The following is a 19,256-nucleotide window of genomic DNA, read 5'->3' as shown; positions in this document are numbered from 1 at the left end:
ATATGAGTTAGAATTGGTTGTGAGTAAACCATTGAGAAAGGAGAGAGAAGGTAGCAAACTTAAAATTAAGAGTGCGTTTATAGGAATATGTGCCACTGTAGTAAAGTACATATGTATGTATACTTTTGTAAAAGGGGGGTGGCACATGCTATAAGAGTGAAATTTTTAATCAGCCATAACTTCGGAATCATACGTCACATAAATTTAAAATTCCGCTCTGCATCGTAAAATATACATTTGCAAAAAATGGTGCCGACAGATGGCGCCGGAGTCAAGATATTTAGAGAAGCCGTCTTTATCGTATGACCTGAATTAATGGGTATTAAGTTTATGATAAGAAGTGGGCCTGCAAAAAAATGGACCCAAAACATAGATGACGCTGAAATCACGATATTTAGATGCCCGTTTATGATGACTTAATAAAGCCCCATTCTTTAAGTATGCATACAAAGAAGCGCAAAATGGTTTAAGCTCCACAGATATCCTAGGCACATCAACGGGTCATCGCTATTATCAAGAAGAAGTGTGCCGAATTAGAGAGAACACGGTAGGAATATTAATGACCACGTTTGAAAGGAAAAACTATTTCATCCTGTGGAACAGCAGGATTATAGAAGAAGATTACCCACTCTCGGCAAACCTTTCAATACTTGCAGATGTCTCACAGATGGAAATAAGAGCTAATAGTATCGAAGGAGATTAGTACTTAACCCAAATGTTATCTCAGCGCTATTATTCTTGGCCTATGAGCAAGCAAGGTTCTGCTCTTCAGTCCTTTCTACCTTAACTAATAACACTGGCTTACAGCAAAAATGTTCTGTGGATGCCACTATCCAATTTCTATGTAGAATTGATCGGTGATTCCGAAAATCGAGTTAATTTTTTTCTATGGATACGTTTTCGAGTCATTTGCAATTTACCGTTATTCATCTTAAAACAAAATGTGGTTCCACCTAATCACGTACATCTTACGAACCAATTTAACAATCTATGCGCTTTTGTCTACAAAGTCCGGCCAATTTGTTTTTTTTTTATGCATTTTTGTTTTTATTTTTTAATCATGTTGTATTTTGCCTTTTGTCTTTCTTGTTTTTTCTTTTAATAGTATAGATTTTTTTTTTAAATAGTACAAAGTTCTGACTTCTTACCTTCAGCCTAGAGTGCTCCATCTAGTTTGGTAGTTTTTTTAGTAGTGATAATTTCATTTATGGTCTTGTAAGTGTCGAAAAATTTGAATTTCATTCTCATAGCATTGTACTTATCACAGTTGAAGATCTGATGATCAGGCGTTTCTAGCGTGTTGCAAATGTTGCAGTACTCACTAACATTGGGTACAAATTGCTGTAAATAAATGTTGTTATATGTATGTCCGGTAATTAGCCTATTTAGTAGATTCATGTTATATGGCTCGTAAGTCTAATCTTATGTCCTTAACCCAAGGTCGTCTTTCCTTCATCGCAAAAATATTGATGGTATTACGGTCCCAGTCTACACATTTTTCCTTTATCTTGTCCTTAGTCTCTGTCCATAATAGTTTACTGATTTGTATAAGTGCCTCTTGTGGCGTTAGGTCCATCGAAAGCGTCTGGCCGTGATTTACTGTGGTTTTGGCTACAATGTCAGATTTTTCATTACATACTACGCCTACGTGGCTGGGTACCCACATGATGACTGCAGTTTCTGCTTGTGAATTAGCTATTTGATTGTGGATTTCAGCCACTATATGGTTCTGGGTTGACGGTCGTTTTAGTAGTTTTACAGCAGCTAAGCTGTCTGTAAAAATGCAAGGTTTGTTCTATTTATACTTCTTGGCAAGTTTAACCGCCTGTAGCAATCCCACTAATTCCCCAAACGTCGTCGATCGGTAAAAGGCTATGTTGTATAAAAATGAGACGTTATTAACCGTGTCATATACTGCACAACCAACTTTATTTTCACTAACAGAGGCATCAGTCGCTAATATGTGAAATCCCTGATCAAGATAGTTTGCTTGTTGTTCTCTAAAGATAGCTTGTAGTTGTTCATGTGCAACGTTGGTTTTAGACTTATTTAAGATTTGAGTCTATAATAAATAATTGGAGATTTGGTTGCCTAATAAAAGCAGTGTTTGTGTTAATTAGGTTGAAAATATCCTTAAATTTCTCAAAGGTGTGGTGTAGTTGTGTTTTTAAGTCTGGAACTCTGCTCTGTCTGGTCAAACTGCTCTTGCTAGCGGTGGCAGCTGCATGCTATGGCATATCGATCTAGGTTGGTGTGCTTGGGGGTACTCCTAAGCATCTACGCAGGGATTCATTTGCTATTGTTTGTTGTAGCAGTTTGAAGCATTGACATGGCTGGTGTTACTGTATTCCATCTTGGACCTTACAAACACTTTGAAAAGGTTGGTATTAGCCCTGCATAACTTTGGACCACGTCAACCGATAATTCTTTTTGCATCGGAAAGGTAGTGTCTCAGAGGTGGTCCCATACTAATCTGGTTGAGATCCGATCAGTGGATCATGAGATATATATATATATATATATATATATATTTTATATGGGAGTTGAAGTCGGTTTTTTTTTGCTAAAAATTACTTGTTGTTGTCAGCTTTGCAAGTAAATTTTTTCCTGTTGTTATTTCATCTTTGACCTTGCCAATTTGCCCTTTACTTGTCGAGTTCGAGTTAATGATTCTAGCTAGCCATTTTGTTGTGACTACCTGCTCAATTTGGTTTCCACTGATTATTAAATCGAAGTTCCCTGCAGAAAGATGCATGCATTTCGTTTGGTTCAAGTTTAAATTTAGGTTTATGGAATCGCAGATCCTTTGGATGTCTACAATTTTTGTTTTCAAGTTGAGGATTGCGGCTTTTTCCAACTTGCAGTGCTAAATTATCGCTATGTCATTTGCAAATTGAAAGACTTGCGTTTTACTATCGTTTATGCAGTGAAGCTTGGCAATGTATATATTAAATAATATTGGTGACAGACAGCTTCCTTGTGGGAGTCCATTGTTAACTTTCACCGAAGTTCCCCTAGCGTCAGTATTCTCGAGGCGAAGAAGTTTATAGTCCAATTAGGAATTTTCGGGTTTATATTGTATTCCAACAGTGTGTAAAATTTCCAGGTCGTCCCCGTTGTATGCGTCAGATATATCCAGGAAGAAAATACAAATATTTTCATTGTTTCATTGTGTTGTCAGCTACAAAATGCAGGGTTTCATTTAGGCACATTGATGACGATCTTTGTTTTCTGTACGCAATGCTTTTTGTGGTTTTATATTTCGCATCTCTATATCCTCTACAAGGACATCCTTGATGAGCATATTCAGGCTCTTCGCAATTACTGAGATAAGTGATATAGGCCTAAAGTTTTTAAGTCATTCAATTCTTTGTCCGCTTTGGGAATAGGAACAATCCTAATTCGCCTCCAATGACTTCGCTGTTATTGTAACTTGATTCCAAAGCCTTCAGCAGTTTTTCTTTGGATTCCCTAGGTAGATGTCTGAGAGTGCTAAAGGTGATTATGTCCAACCCCGTCTTTGGTGTTTGAACAATTATTTACCTCTTCAATCCTCTTCTTGTAGTTCTTGTTTTTAGCCTCCTTCACAGCTTGTTTCCATTCTTACGCTCTCAAAGCTATTTCAAAATTTACCACTGCATTCGTCGCATTTGCTTTTTTCCTTTTAGCTTGTTGTAACCTGTACATTTTGTTTAGCTCCTCATTCCACCACGCTTTGTTTCTAGCTGCTTGAATGTCCTTTTGCAGGTTATCCAAGTTACTAAAATCCACTGTGGCTAATTTTTCTATAAATTTGCGTTTTGGAACGAAGAAGTTGGGTAATTTTTGAATTTGTTTAATTTCAATAATAATAGGATAGTGCCTACTTCCACCAATATTAACCTTTTGGCACTGCCAGTTAATATTACTGAGTGCTTTGCTTGAGAAGGTCAAGTGTAGAACCGATCCAGCGTTGCTGTTACTGTTACTACAGTTATGTGTTTTTGTACCGTCGTTAAGGCAGATTAAGGTTGTATTTGACAATTCCCTGCTGAGTGCATTACCCTTCGGGGTTATAATGTTGTCTCCCCAGTTCCTATGCCTAGCGTTAAAATCTCCTTAAAAAATTCGCTAATCTATTTACTTCTTTTTCGAAAACTTTATTGGTTATGCTCGGTGGAAAGTACACATTGCATATCGATGGCTGAGTTTAAGATCGACCTATCTCGGCAGCCAGTTCGAAAACGCTCTATTTCAAAAAACTTTTCAAGAACGCCCTATTTCAGAACTCGTTTCAAAAACGCCCTATCTGAACTGTCGATTCAAAAACGCCCTATATCAGCATATTTTCAATACATTTTGAAGTGAGATAGGGCGTTTTTAAACCGAATTTTGAGATGAGGTGTTTTTCAATTAAATTCTGAAGTAGGGCGTTCTTGAAAAGTTTTTTGAGATAGAGCGTTTTCGAACTGGCTGCCGAGATAGGTCGATCTTCCACTCAGCCATTGATATGGTGACTGTTATGTGTAAACTGGTGGTTTTAGCTATTGTGATGTCCTATCTGGTGTTATATTTTATTTTGCTGTATCTAATTCCTCTCCGTGATTCCGTGCGCAGAAGTGGAAAACTTTTGAATGCCACTCACTTGGGAGTGGCCAGAAGCGATTCTTGTGCGTACGGTTCAAATCGCAGCTCACAACGTCCGGATATTTATAGCCACGTATCCTCTGGGTAGAAACCAAACACCCGTTTGGGAGCGAGCTAAAGTGAGAAGGCGTAAAACTTCGCGTGCGCTGGGTTTGGGTCCCGCCACGTTAAAACCCCGCCCAATCAAAAAGGAAAAAACTGCCTCGGATGAGACCCCCTTTTTCTGATGACGATCACGGCAAACGTTTAAAGGACTATGATTTAAGGGTATGCACCTGGAATATCCGGACCCTTAATGGGGAAGGTGCCGTTGCCCAGCTGGTTGATGTCCTCGGGAACACAAAGGCTGACATCACCGCCATCCAAGAAATGCGATGGACGGGGCAAGGAAAAGTAAGCGTGAAGCCTTGCGACGTCTACTACAGTTGCACGTAAAGGAGCGCAAATTCGGTGTTGGATTCGTGGTAGGAGAGACTCCGTCGCCGAGTACTGGCGTTCACCCCGGTGGACGAACGTCTAGCCACAATCCGCATCAAAGCTACATTCTTCAACATCTCGCTCATCTGCGCTCATGCCCCGACGGAAGAGAAGGATGAGGCGTCTCTTCTACCGCCGCCGAAGAAGTAGTTGGATTTCAGCGAGCCCGAAAGAACAACTGGTACGATGAGGAATGTCAAGAAGCCGCAGAGAAAAAATATGCCGCCCACAGGGCCACGCTGCGATCGGGCGCAACGCGAGCCATGTGGGACCGCTATAGGGAACCGAAGAAGGAAGCGAGACGTATTTGCCGCAATAAGAAGAGAGAGGCAGAAATACGTGAGTGCGAAGAGCTTGAGATGCTGGCCGACAGGAAGAACGCCCGAAAATTATACCAGAGGGTTAGGCGACTTACGGAAGGTTTCAAGACCGGGGCGAACTCCTGTAAGAACAACAATGGCGACCTAGTGACCGATGTCCAGAATATACTTAAATTGTGGAGGGAACACTTTTACAACCACTGAATGGCAGCAGCGCTGAAAGTTGTGACCAAGACGAACCCAAGTCCCCAGTCGATGATGATGGAGTAGCAGTCCCACCGCCTGACTATGACGAGGTACGAATAGAACAAAGCTGCTGGAGCTGACGGCCTGCCAGCCGAGCTATTCAAGTACGGCGGCGAGGAGCTGATGAAATGCATGCATCAGCTCGTATGACTAGAATTTAAGTGTGCTCTGCCCAATCCACAAGAAAGGCGACCCCGCCATACGCGCCAACTACCGCGGAATCAGCCTTCTAAGCATAGGATATAAGGTCTTATCGAGTGTATTGTGCGAAAGACTGAAGCCCACCGTCAACGAGCTGATTGGACCTTATCAGTGTGGCTTTAGGCCTGGAAAATCCACCATAGATCAGGTATTCACAATAGGTCAAATCTTGGAAAAGACCCGCGAGAATAGGATAGACACACACCATCTATTTGTCGACTTCAAAGCCGTTTTCGACAGCACGAAGAGAAGTTGCCTTTATGCCGCGATGTCTGAATTTGGTATCCCCGCGAAACTAATACGGCTGTGTAAAATGACGTTGAGCAATACCACCAGCTCCGTCAGAATAGGGAAGGACCTCTCCGAGCTTTTTGATACCCAACGAGGTTTCAGACAAGGGACTCCCTTTCGTGTGATTTCTTTAATCTGATGTTGGAGAAGATAATAAGAGCCGCAGAACTGAACCGCTCAGGCACAATACTTTACAAGAGCGTACAATTGCTGGCGTATGCCGACGACATCGATTTAATCGGTAAAAACAAGGGCTACGTCTGTTCTGCCGTTTCGGGATTGGATAGAGAAGCAAAGCGAATGGGTCTGGTGGTGAACGAGGACAAAACGAAGTTTCTCCTGTCATCACACAAACAGTCATATCATACGCGTCTTGGCACCCACGTCACTGTTGACAGTTACAAGCTTGTAAAAGTAGACGACTTCGTTTATTTGGGAACCAGCATTAACACCAATAATAATGTCAGCCTTGAAATCCAACGGAGAATCACTCTTGCCAACAAGTGCTACTTTGGGCTAAGTAGGCAATTGAGAAGTAAAGTCCTCTCTCGTCGTACAAAGACCACACTATATAAGTCACTCATCATGCCTGTGCTGGTGTATGGCGCGGAGGCATGGACAATGAAAGCATCTGATGAGGCGGCTCTTGGAGTTTTCGAGAGAAAGATTCTGCGAAAGATTTACGGACCTTTACGCGTTGGTGATGGCGAATATCGCAGACGATTTAACGATGAGCTGTATGAACTTTACAACGATATAGACATAGTGCAGCGAATTCAAATTTAGCAGCTCCGCTGGCTTGGCCATGTCGTTCGAATGGACAGAAACGCTCCTGCTCTGAAAATATTCAACCCGGGCCGCGATGCTGGTAACAGAGGAAGAGGAAGGCTTCCTCTGCGTTCGAAAGACCAGGTGGAGAAGGACTTGGCTTCACTTGGCATTTCCAATTGGCGTCAGTTAGCACAGAAGAGAAATGACTGGCTTGCTGTTTTGGACTCGGCCAAAATCGCTTAGGCGGTTACAGCGCCAATAAAGAAGAAGAGAATTCCTCTCCTGAATCCTATGGCTGCGCCTCCGTACCCATCCGCTCTGGGTTTTTTTAAGCATATAGAAGTTTAGGAGTTTGTGGTCATTAATTCGGACATCATGGGAAAAAATCTCCTGAAGGCAGACAATATCTATGTCTTCTTCTTATTGTTAAAAAAATCTGCATAATTTTTGTTGATTTTAAGGCTTTGTATGTTGCATTGCAAGAATTTTACACTCATCATTTGAGTTAACAATGAGTCTGTCGTCAATAGTCGCGTTCGATAGTAATAGTTTTCCAAATTTTTACTGGATGGCGTTCGATAACGACAAAAAATTATCCAACACACAAAAATTGAGAGAACAAGCGTTCATTTTGATGCAAGAGAAGCGTTCATTTTGTACTGGCAAAATTTTAGTCAGCAAAAATTATCCATCACGAAAACATATGATCACAAAACATATGGTTGCAATTTTTCTAAACAAATAAAATTGCATTTTTCGAGTTTTGGTATTTATATGCTTTTTGGCTGCCTGCTATGTGACCTTATGATAGCGCCAACTAGTTTTTACTTCTAGAAATATTCCTGGCGAACATTGAACGTTCACTTTCTGTTGCGGCGAACTTGCAACGTAAAAAAAAGGCACACAAATATATTAATAACAATATATAAGAAAAGTGAAGCCGAAAGAAGCCATTACAAATTTAAATTCAGTATACTCATACAGAGTTGAAATAAAAAGTAGTAAAATATGATCTATATCAGGAATGCATTTTAAACCTTAAGCTAGGTACTTATGTCAATAACACTTTCCTTTTTTCTTCTATGGAGGCAACATGAATTTCAGTTTGTTTACAAATAAAACATGAACAAAGTCAGATGGTGTATCTTCTTCTTCCGATTTTTCCAAGTGATGGCTAATTTCCTGTTCGTTTACTTTTTTGATTTTTCTTCTCTTTGGGAGAGAATTTTCGCTTACGCTTTTGATTTTAATTGTTGGCTGGTGCTGGCTAATTTTGTTATCAAACGCAACTAATGTTTACCTTGCATATATTTCAACTTTACAAGTGGTTCTTCTCTGTCAATTTCAAACTTTTATTAATAGGGTAATAAATTTTTCGATTTCTGTGACTTTGCTCCATTTGGGGCTTTCATAAACCGGCTGTGCTTCAATTTTTTGTTTCAGGCTTTTGGTATTACAAGTGTTTGGGGCTGTGTCATTAGTTATTCTTTTTGCAACAGAGCTGTATTTAGTTGTAGTCAACTTCCGATTTATTACGCGATCTTTATCTATAGTCCCCTCGATGTTGGGCTTAATCGGCGGGAAGGCTTCATTATAGTTATCCGGAATTGCGAACTGGTTAATTGTATTGAAGTTATAGACTTCCATAGCTTCTCTTTTTGATATTTTTTTTATTGTCATAACTTCTAAAATTTTCTCCTTCTGCCATCTTTTGCACGTCTTGTTGTTAAGCGAGTTATGCCCTTCTTCGCCGCATAAAATGCAGCTGTTGCTGTTTGTCATGCATTTGCTACTGCAGCCCTCTTCTTTGCCACATAATACACACCTGTTCTTTGCTTTGCAACCGAGCTTGGTATGTCCCAGCCTTCCACAATTGATTCTTTGTATATAATGAGAGATCTTAAGTTTTAGGTAAAAAGCTCCACAGTTTCCGGCAAATCGTTTCCTTGAAAACTTATTGTTACTCTTAAAGTTGGTACAAATTTGCCCCTGTTGTCTGGGTCACGTCTAGTTATTCTCCTAACAGAGGCTACGTTTATTTCAGATTTGATGTTGTTTAGTATTTCATCCTCCGAAAAGGACTTGGTAATTTGACATGCAACACCCATCGTTTCAACAAAATTTCTAGGAATAAACGGTCTCATTCGATTTTTTACTAATTCTGGATTATCAAGCCACTTTTTGCTAGAATATATGACCCAAAAAATCTTTATTTAAGGATCTGCCTATAGCTTTAATATTTTTTATACCTTCGATTTTAAAATTGCTGATTTTTTTCCAAAGTAACAGGCCATTTTGCATATTGTCATTACTGCACAGCGGGCTTTTGCTTGTGTCTATAAGGACACAAAAATCCTCTCTGTGATTTTCTGAGTAGTGACCACTGTACTTTTCATTTTCGTTTTGCTTACTAGTATTGGTGTTGCTAACCATAGTTGCTGTTTGCGCGCCACTAGTGGTTTCGGCTGCCATCTTCACTTGTTGTTTTTCTACTTCACATTTGTTATTTTCATTTGAACCGTTATTCGTTGCTTTGGCAAACGTGCCTTTCAAGGCGTATCAACTACAGATGATAGCTATGGAAGCCACGCTTCTTCTTATGAGCACGCTTGCGTCAAATTATCACCTGTTTTGCTTTGTTTACATATCCGCGTATACATACACATTAAGGATGTTGCGAATGTGGAATTTTAGACATCTGCTGATGCGAATGCGGATGCGGATGTTTAAAAGAAATAATTTAGGTGAGTAAATTAGGTGATTTAGGTAAATAAAAAATGGAAAATGTTAGTAATTTTGAATAATGTTTTCAGTACTTGAATTTAAGAATTGGAACATTGTATTTAATAAAAACTTTTTAAAGGGTCGTAAATGAAACCTGCACCACGAAATAACTACTAGCTCGAGGCGAAAAACTTGAAAAACTTGTAACTTGACATAATTGTAAATTGTTTTCGATTGACGCTGCGCCAGTGGAGGCATTTTAGCTATACTTACTGCAATAATTCCTTTTTAAGAATTGCATCTGGGCTGCAAATGTCGGATGTATCCTCCTGACTTTCATCTTTACAATCTAGCATCATAGCAAGATCGATGTTTAAACACCGTTTTTTTCCAAAGAATTCTTCATCCTCATTCTTTTGGTTGTTTCAGATTTTGGAGACCCTGTAACGTCATCAGTGTTTTTCGATTTTAGTTTTTGTAATTCATTTTTAACCTTTCTTCTTTGACTGCACAATAGATCGAAAATAAGTTATTTTTTTACGAGTTAAACTTGGCCTAAAATTTTTTATTCCAAAATAAAAGTCCTTTCCGGATAATAAACAAACCGCTTATCCATATTAAACAAATTTTGTATCACATGAAAAAGGAATGAAGTAGCTTTTAAACAGAAATAACGACTGCAAGTTACCACCTCTATTTATATATATATATATTTTTTTTAATTTAAAACTAAAGAAGTTCAAATACCTGACCCAAGGTTTGTTCTATGGTATTAATTAATATTTTTTATTGAAATATCAAAATGTGGCTTTCCTCGTTTAGACATTTTAGTTTTAAAGCTATTTAAGTCCTCTTTCATTTGATACCAATAATTTCGGTAAGCGGTATGTTTATTACACGTGAAGGACTTTTATTTCGGAATAAAAAATATTTGGCCAAGTTTAACTCGTAAAAAGAATAACTGTATATTTGGGTCTGTTGTTGACACAAAGAGTTCATACCAGTACAGTAAATGTTGTTTTTGTACGATTGCTACAATCTGTAGTTATTGAATCATGCGTGCCTTTTAGCACTAGTATGCCCTGTAACGGTGGTAGTGGAATACCGTTATTCGTGTATTTTTTCGATTTTTTACTAATAGCGTTTTCTTTTCTCAAAAAAAGTTCTGCCCTCTTATATGAGAACTCTTGCTTTGCGTTGCCCTGAAACCTGAGAAAATGTTGCGTTCTTTATATGAGAATGAAACAGAAAATATACTACCCCATCACAATTTATTTATAGAACTTAATAAAGCTGAATTATTCACTTGGCCTGTAAGTCTTTAACAATTTTAAAGCAAAACACTTATTTCTGATAGGGAAAATAATTACATTTTTACAAGATTAAATTAAAAATTAACCATGCAACACTCACCCTCACGTTTATTTGAGGGCAGAAAAGGCAGCACTTTCGCCGGATCAGAGCGCAACCTGCTGAGAAAAGAACACGACGCCTTGTGAAAGGGCTGAGAAAAGAACATGAAAATGTGACGCTAACACAAGGCTTAATAAGTGCAGCCTTTTTTCGAGAAAAGAAAACGCTATAAAATTGTCCGAACTTTGTTTAAGGTTTTCGTCCTCCGTCCCAGAGTCCAGTTTTCTGTCCGTCTTGTTCTTGTTTTGTCTTTTTCTGTTGTATACTTTTCTTTTTTGATTCCTGCCAGCCTCAAACCAATTTGAGGTTAGCCCGGAGTCCGACTCACTCATATTTAACACCCCGTCCAACGCCGATTATTCAAGAACGCCCTAATAATTTATGTACTTTTTTTTCCTTCCACTGTGGTAAAGTATACAAAAGCTATGAAATGACTCACCACCTTATCCACTTTGAAACGAACAAACAACACAAACTGACTTTGCACAAATATGCAAAAATATTTTGACACACACAATTTGAAGCAAAACTATACGGAGAATTGGACCTCCACCCACGGCTTCTGCTGTTGAAGTGGCCAATTTCTAGGAGAATATGGAGATAGACTACCTTCTTCATTATTCCTTTAATATTAACTAACAGCACCAAATGCCACTAAGTAAAACACCCCAAAAACAATTAAGCGGTGGTATGTTAGACATTTTTATTGATATGGTGTTTTTCAAGATGTTGATGAGGTCTTCCCCAAAAATATTCCCTTCCATCAATCCGTAAAGAATTAATTTTCGTTCCATCAGATCAAATTACCCTTTTTCAGTCCCCTAAGCCCCAGTTCTCGTGTATTTTACAAAATTTCAGTTGCAGCTTAATAGTCTGGGGGTGTTTTACTTGGTGGCATTTGGTGATATTAGTTAATATGAAAGGAATAATGAATAAGAAAGTATATCTCCATATTCTCCAAACAAATTTGCCAAACTTTGTAGACAAAAGCGCATACCCTGAGGAAGAAGTCGTTTGCTAGCAGGATGGTGATCCAAAGCATTCTGAAAAGTATCGACATCGGTGGCTGCTTGAGCAACATTTTCATGTAATGCAGTGGCCAGCACAAAGTTCGGACCATCGAAAAATGGATTGGTGGTATAGCACAAGCGAGCTCCGAGTAACTTAGAAGAGCTTTGGAGGCGATTAGAATTATAATCGGATAATCTTCCAAGTAAAATCATAGGAAACTCAGCAGAGAGCATTCCCGGATGTATGAAAACTAGAGAGCCTCCTAAATCCTGTTGATATCAACCTTCTAAAATCTCAAAATAGAAAAGTTCAAAACTGAGTTAAGAGTTGGCTTATGTTTTGCTGAAAATTTCAAAGCCATCCGCTTATTATTAAAAAATTTATGTTACCGTAACACTTTGTTTTGATCGCCAGTGTATGTATTACATAATAAGTAAAATAAATTACGAGTCTTGCAGCCTAGCTAATGTTTCCTTCCCATTATAAATGGAAAAAAGTCCCAATGTAATGCTTAAATCAGTAGTCTAATATGAGTGAATGAAAATTTTAAAATAAAACGAATAATTATTTAAAATGAGTTTTTTTAAAAACCGCTTTTGTTTTTTTTTTTCAAAAATTTCTACCATTACCTAAAGAACTATTTACTTTTAGAGTGGAATCTTCAGCTTTAATCGTCAAAATTGGATCCACAATTCACTCCAGTTCCAATATCAACAGTAATCAAAAGTTCCACACTTATCGGCAAGGCGAATTCATAGGTATACATATCGCTACCAAAAGGTGAAAAGGTGCCAAGTCCATTTTTTTTTTTAATTTAGTTTTGATGCAGAATGATTGGTAATACGAAACTACATAGATTTTTCGTTTCCCCTGAACAATTAAAAAAAAAACGAACTTGGCTCCTTTTCATCCTTAGGTGACGATATGTATATAATGTCGCCTTGCTTATCGATATCTGGCGTAACATGCGCAGGCTTGCGAACAATTATTTTGTTCAATATAGATACTTATGTTGCAAAATATTTTTATTCACATTTCAAAAATTCCCTGCATTTTAAGATATGAAAAACATCTGCCCTTTTTCCTTTCGCACGCATTTTTAAGGATGAAACCCTACAAGTAGGGAATTTTCCCTACATATGGCATCAGTGGGCTCGGAAAAGTTATGGGCTATACAATTTTTACATGTTATTTATAACACACATAAAACAAAAAAAAAATAATTATGTGCAATGGCCTTCGATTTAAAATTGGTTCAAGCACACCGTGCATAGTGTTCGTTTGCCACTTTTTCCCTTTTAAAATCATTCCTGATTTATGGATGCTCCCTCAACCAGATCATATAAACGTATTTAAACATCACCCAAGACAATTTAAAGTACATAGATGCGGTATAAAAACATATTTTCTTTTTAATATGTACATATTATACTGTGTACATATCTATCTGTGTATTTTATAAAAATGCTTTTTGTTATAAAACTGCTATTAGTAAAGTTAACTTTTCTGCAATGGTTTTAGATTGCTGAAAAAGAAGCATTCCGACAGAAACGACTTGAAGAACATAAACTGCGCGTTAAACAGAGGGAGTTGGAGAAAGGGAAGGAAAGGGAAAAAGAAAGGAATCGGACCAACGAACGAAGGGATAGAGAAAGGGAAAGGGATCAAAGACGTAATCGATCCAGTGATCGCCGTTCTCGTAGTCGTGATCGACGCCGTTACTAAACAATTATTGGTATTGTATAACCAAATTTTCACTAGGACTTCGTTGCATTTGAAATTTATTACGTTTCAACACATGCAAAAGGTGGATGCATGTTGAACGGAAGCTGAAATAAATTTCATTTAGCATCGTTCTCAAACTCGAAAAAATGGCAAGTATTTCTAGCTAACCTAATGATATCGTTTCGGGTTGTCCTTAGCTTTTGGCGAAGATGCATATGTTTTTTTTTTCTATTTACTTAAAATAATTCAAAGAATTTAAAATCAAAAAATCATCGCCAAAGTAATATCTAAAAACTCATATTTTTTTTATAAACAAAATAGTCTATTTTTCCAAATCATCTCACTTGAAACAATTCGTGATTCAGTTATTTTCAAGAAGTTCAAATAAGTAATCATATTTTGTTTCCATTGTGCTATGAAAAACGTTCTTTATCACTTCTTATACCCGCAAAAGTTTAGATTGAGTATGCAATTTAGTTGCAAATGCTACTAAAATTTTCATAGGAAACGATCCGACTTCGAACAGTCAAACCGTTAAGATCCGTCATAAAACTTTCTGGAAAAATCTTCCAAATGGAGAGGCCCAGCAAACCAGTTCAAATCTACATGTGTTTTCGACGACGCCGGGACACAAATTCAACAGTAGAGTGGAAGTTCACCACATAAAATTAAATATCAATATATACTGATAACATTTAAATAAAAGCAAAACGTTCTCTCATCAAATCTATTCTTTCATCTTACATGATTTTGAAAGTAAGTATCTACATTATATTATGAACTTTTTATAACTACTTGGGGCTCATTAGATTCACATTTGAGGGCCGATTGTTCAATATCTGGTTATCACTACTTGCCGGTTAAACATCACTATCGACGTTTTCGACATCATGCATATAACCTGTGATCGATAAAGCAGTCGTTGTATTTAAAAACTCAAAATCGTAATTATAGCACTGAATGGAGCTTTCTTAAATGTTAAGGCTCTGTTATGCACACTTGGCATTGCATGCACTGCTATACCATTTTTACGTAGAAATCAAAAACCAACAGACTTTTACGTATGTAATGCTGTGCGTTGGGTAACCGCTTACACGCGAAGCTCATTTAACAGATTCCTTATGTGACAACTCTCAAGCAATGCCAAGTATGCATAACAGAGCCTTTAGTTTAAAATTCAAAAAAAATATCCATTGTAAGGTTATATTTTTATGAAAAACTTGAATTTTTTGTTATTTAGTGAATTTACCAAGTAAAATTCCAAATTTCCGAATATATTTAAAGGCGCTGGCCCAATGCAGGCTTGCTTTGCTTGCTTAGCTTTGAAAACTGTCAAAAGTTATTTGGAATATACTAAAACGTATGAAGGGTGGCCAAATGGCAGCTTTGCTTCACTTGCTTTAAGCGGCTCAAAGTTTCAAATAGGCAAATGTTTTATTTGAAAGCGTTTCGTAGGCTTTTGACAAAAAGATATGTTCCCGTTCTAAATCAATTCAAACAAACTGCTGCAGAATTTTATGTACAAAAATTGTCTTACGTAATTTAACAAAATATATGTATAATATTAGTAATTCAAAGTTTAATAAAAAGTAATCTATGTTTCATTATTTATATTTAACATGTCGCTGGCTTAAACTGAAAAGTTGCTAAGTCCAATTTTACAAATTTTACAGGAACTTTGAATACAACATTTTGCGTGTTTAAAGCAAAGCAAAACTCCATACAAATCAGAAGGATTCGATCTCTGTTAAAAAATTTCGTATTATTTTGGCCTTATTGCATATTCGGGGCCTCTTTTGGACTTATAAAATTTATCTTTCATTGAATATAAACGAGAGAAAAAAAAAAAGCACCTTAGTCTTTAATTTCTCTTACTTTCTATGTCAAAATTTAAGGCTTCATAAAATGTAGACTTATCAACTTTTCACACAAAGCTAGCGATATTTATGATGTCAAATTACTGGTATGTCGTCTCTTGAAAAATCGATTTTCTTTTAGTTTTTTGTTTCTAATAAATGTACATATAGGTTTAAATGTATGTATGTATAATTATTATCATTCCTTTGAAATGCAAAAATTAATTCACATTCATTTAAAAATAAATCTGAAGATTGTTTTGTATTTTTTTTTTTTTAGTGTTCTGGAATTTTATGGCAAAATGATTTTTAGTGTAAGGAAACCGACCTTGACTTTTTAACTACACAGCTGGTTGCTTTGACAGCGTTCCAAGCCGCCATTTGGCAAAACGAGTTTTTGAAGTAAATCAAAGCAAATTAAAGTATGCAAGGCGTGCAAAGCAAGCCTGCATTGGGCCAGCGCCTAAGTCTTGATTCAAAAAAAAAAAACAAAAGATTTGTGTAGTTATAGAGACTCCAATGCCTGCCAGCGCATCCGCCCAGACAGTTCATTGAACACACCCAAGTTTTGATCGACCATTACCCGGAATTCCTCAAAAATACTTAAAATTAAAGAATATAATGCCACAAATATGAATCATACACACATGCAATAGTAATTGCATAACAAATTCAGGGCATGCATTAGTTCGGAGACTCCGTTGGTTATGGTGGTCATAAGTTCAGCCAGCACATTCAATGGCCCATTACCCGGAGCTGCTCCAACATGACGAGTAGATTTTAGTGAGCCTCTCATGCCACTGCCTCTGGCTACAAGCTGGATATCTGAATATTACAAAATAAGTAGCAATGATCTATTAAAATTATAAGAAAAGTGTTTGTTTACAAAATTACCTGTGTCACTCTGTTATAGTACGGTTGTTGCTCCCTTTCATATCACTGTAATTTTGTATACAACTCTGAATCCGCAAAATTCATGCTTCTACTCGTTATTAACCCTGATCAGATTTTACCTAAGAGGAGTACTCAAAAAGGTTTATTACTGTATATACTGTGGTTACGATTATCCTTGACTACATGACGGATTTACCCATGGTGAAACAAATACAGAACGTGACGCTGATTGTGGTACCGCTATCTCTTGAAAATTTTGACAGAAGTGTGACGTCATATCAGATTTTAGTTGCGATCCCGTGCGAGTCCGAACTAGTCAGAATCAGTCAGATTTTACTGGAAATCGATCCCGTACTCGGTTCTCTGACTATTGAGAGGACAAAAAAGAGAGTAAATACGGTTCTCTCTCTGTCAGAAGTTACCAGTTTTAGTCCGAGAATTGTTTGCTGGTAAATTCTGGTAAATGTGTCAAACGATCAGCTGTAGTGTGTTTGGCAACCAAATTGTAAAAAAAAATGCACTCTGCTAATTCATGTTGAAAAGTATTTAATTACTTGTTTAAGTGGATTCTAATGAATTTGAAAGTATTTTTGGTTATTTACATGTGTGAGCTGAGTGTGTTTACATACAAAATAAGCAAAAATTTACAACCAAAATTTGGAGGTTATGTTGAAGTTGACAGAAGTTACGATTTTTTACTAGAAAGCGATCCCGTACTTTTCAATGTTACTCTCTCGCTCTGAGCGAATTTTTATTTTTTGACAGTTTTACTAGTCCGAGTCCGAGGAATACGGGATTGCCCCTTTGGGGAACTGCCTGTGTAATATGCATATGCATATAAAAAAAAAACATATACAGTGACGAGCAAAACTGTAACATGGTGTAACACTTTTTATTTCAGCCACCGCTATATTTCCAAGTTCTAACGACTTTCATCCTTTTGTTGTATATTCTTGTTGGTACATCCCTACTCCCTCTCTCCTAACGATTTGATGTCAATACAAGAACAACAAAAAACCAGCAGACAAAAATGTAAATTAAGGCAGTTGTTACAGTTTTGCACTCACTCAGTTTTGCATTTGACAGTTATCTCTTACTTAGTTGGAAGTCAGATGACTTTTCTATATTGTAATTTATTGAAGAAGTGATCACCAGTACATATAGTTAATCAGGAACCATAAATGTAAATAATAGATTTACTGCGGAAAGGCGGGACCGCACGAAAAGTGGCAAAAAATTGTGGAATTTGCTACTTGAAAATGTTAAGACTGAGAAAAAATATAGCCTGTGTTCCCAGGGACAAAGGAAGTCTGTCACAAAATATTACGGTACGATATCTTGTGAACTTAGCAGCAAGTGGCGATGCAGCCTCTATTACAGAAGCGCTTAAGGTATTAAACTTTAACGCAAATCAATAGACAGCGAGGCGAAGAATTGCCAAATTAAGCGCAAAGGCATCGTAAAGAAGAAAAAAGCAAATTTGATCAAAATACATGTGCGAGTGTGGCAGCATTTCGCTGCATCGCACGAAAACCGAACCATTGTCTATTGGGATATGTTAGGCCGTTCAGAATGCAATAAAAAACATATTTTTAAGTTTCAATTGAAGGTTATCTGGTCTGACAAGACTAAATTAATCGCTTTCAATCAGATGGCCGGGCATGGTATTGGATCTAAGACCCAAATTAAGCCCATGCGCATCATGTAAGGCAAACTGTGAATCACATTGGTCGGTCAATAACAGTTTGGGGTTGTATTTAAAAAATTTCGTTGGTCCGTTAGTACGTATTATGCGTAAGGGACAGTATCTGTTCATATTTCAACAAAATTTGCAAGATGTAGTCGAAAAAATGAGAGTTTCTGCTGAAAAATCTCTCAAAACACACTGCGAACATAAGCCTGGATACAAAAGCAAAAATTTGCTAATTTGAAATGACCTCCACAATCCGCGGACATTAATATCATCGAAAATTTGCGAAATCAACTAAAAGTACTAAAAGTATCAAAGTCCGTAAAATCGAGTACATGAGCTGTGAAAGCAAACTAAAGATATACCTCCACAATTTTTACAGAGATACAAATAAAGTATGCCAAATCGCATCCAGGAACTGAAACGAGCAAAAGAGTACTGAACATTGTGTTAGTAGTTCTTTTTTTCGTGAAAATTGTTAAGTTGTAATTGTTTAAGTTCTTAAAAATATATGAGTGCAAAACTGTAACATCTGCCTTAATTTACATTTTTGTCCGCTGGTTTTTTTATTGTTGTTGTATTGACTTCAAATCGTTAGGAGAGAGGGAGTAGGGATGTGCCAACAATATACAACACAAGTATGAAAGTCGTTAGAACTTGGAACAATAGCGATGGCTGAAGTAAAAAGTTTTACACCATGTTACAGTTTTGCCCGTCACTGTACATACTGATAGATTTCTCTCAGCTCTCTCCACCGACAAATCTGCGATGGCGTTACTCAACCGAATTTCAAATAAATCGGCAAAATATTGTATTCTATCGGTCTTAGGGCCGGTTACTCAATGTCTGGTTAACACTAATCTCCGGTTAAACATAGTTATCGACGTTACCGACTCCCGTTATATGCATGGAGTCGAAGTCGTCGATAACGATGTTTAACCGCAGATTAGTGTTAACCAGACATTGAGTAACCGGCCCTTAGGATTTACCAAAAATCTCTAGGTTCGTATC

The 19,256-nt window shown here is 37.3% G+C and overlaps 1 protein-coding gene across 2 annotated transcripts in view; it reads left to right on the top strand.

Moving 5' to 3' along the window:
• Positions 1-14,531, top strand: part of LOC118735376 (apoptotic chromatin condensation inducer in the nucleus) — a 68,453-nt gene extending 53,922 nt beyond the window's left edge. For both annotated transcript variants that reach the window (XM_036465096.1, XM_036465095.1), the window contains exon 5: positions 13,602-14,531. In XM_036465096.1, the coding sequence (XP_036320989.1) occupies positions 13,602-13,805 (204 nt within the window). In that variant the 3' untranslated portion in view covers positions 13,806-14,531. The remainder of the gene's footprint in view (positions 1-13,601) is intronic.
• Positions 14,532-19,256: the final 4,725 nt, after the last annotated feature.

Source organism: Rhagoletis pomonella, unplaced genomic scaffold (genome assembly GCF_013731165.1).
Source record: "Rhagoletis pomonella isolate Grant_MI unplaced genomic scaffold, Rhpom_1.0 Rhpom_scaffold_00003, whole genome shotgun sequence".
NCBI classification, from domain to species: Eukaryota; Metazoa; Arthropoda; class Insecta; order Diptera; family Tephritidae; genus Rhagoletis; species Rhagoletis pomonella.
The sequence above is the reverse complement of the archived record's forward strand: the minus strand, read 5'-3'. Positions and strand labels throughout refer to the sequence as shown.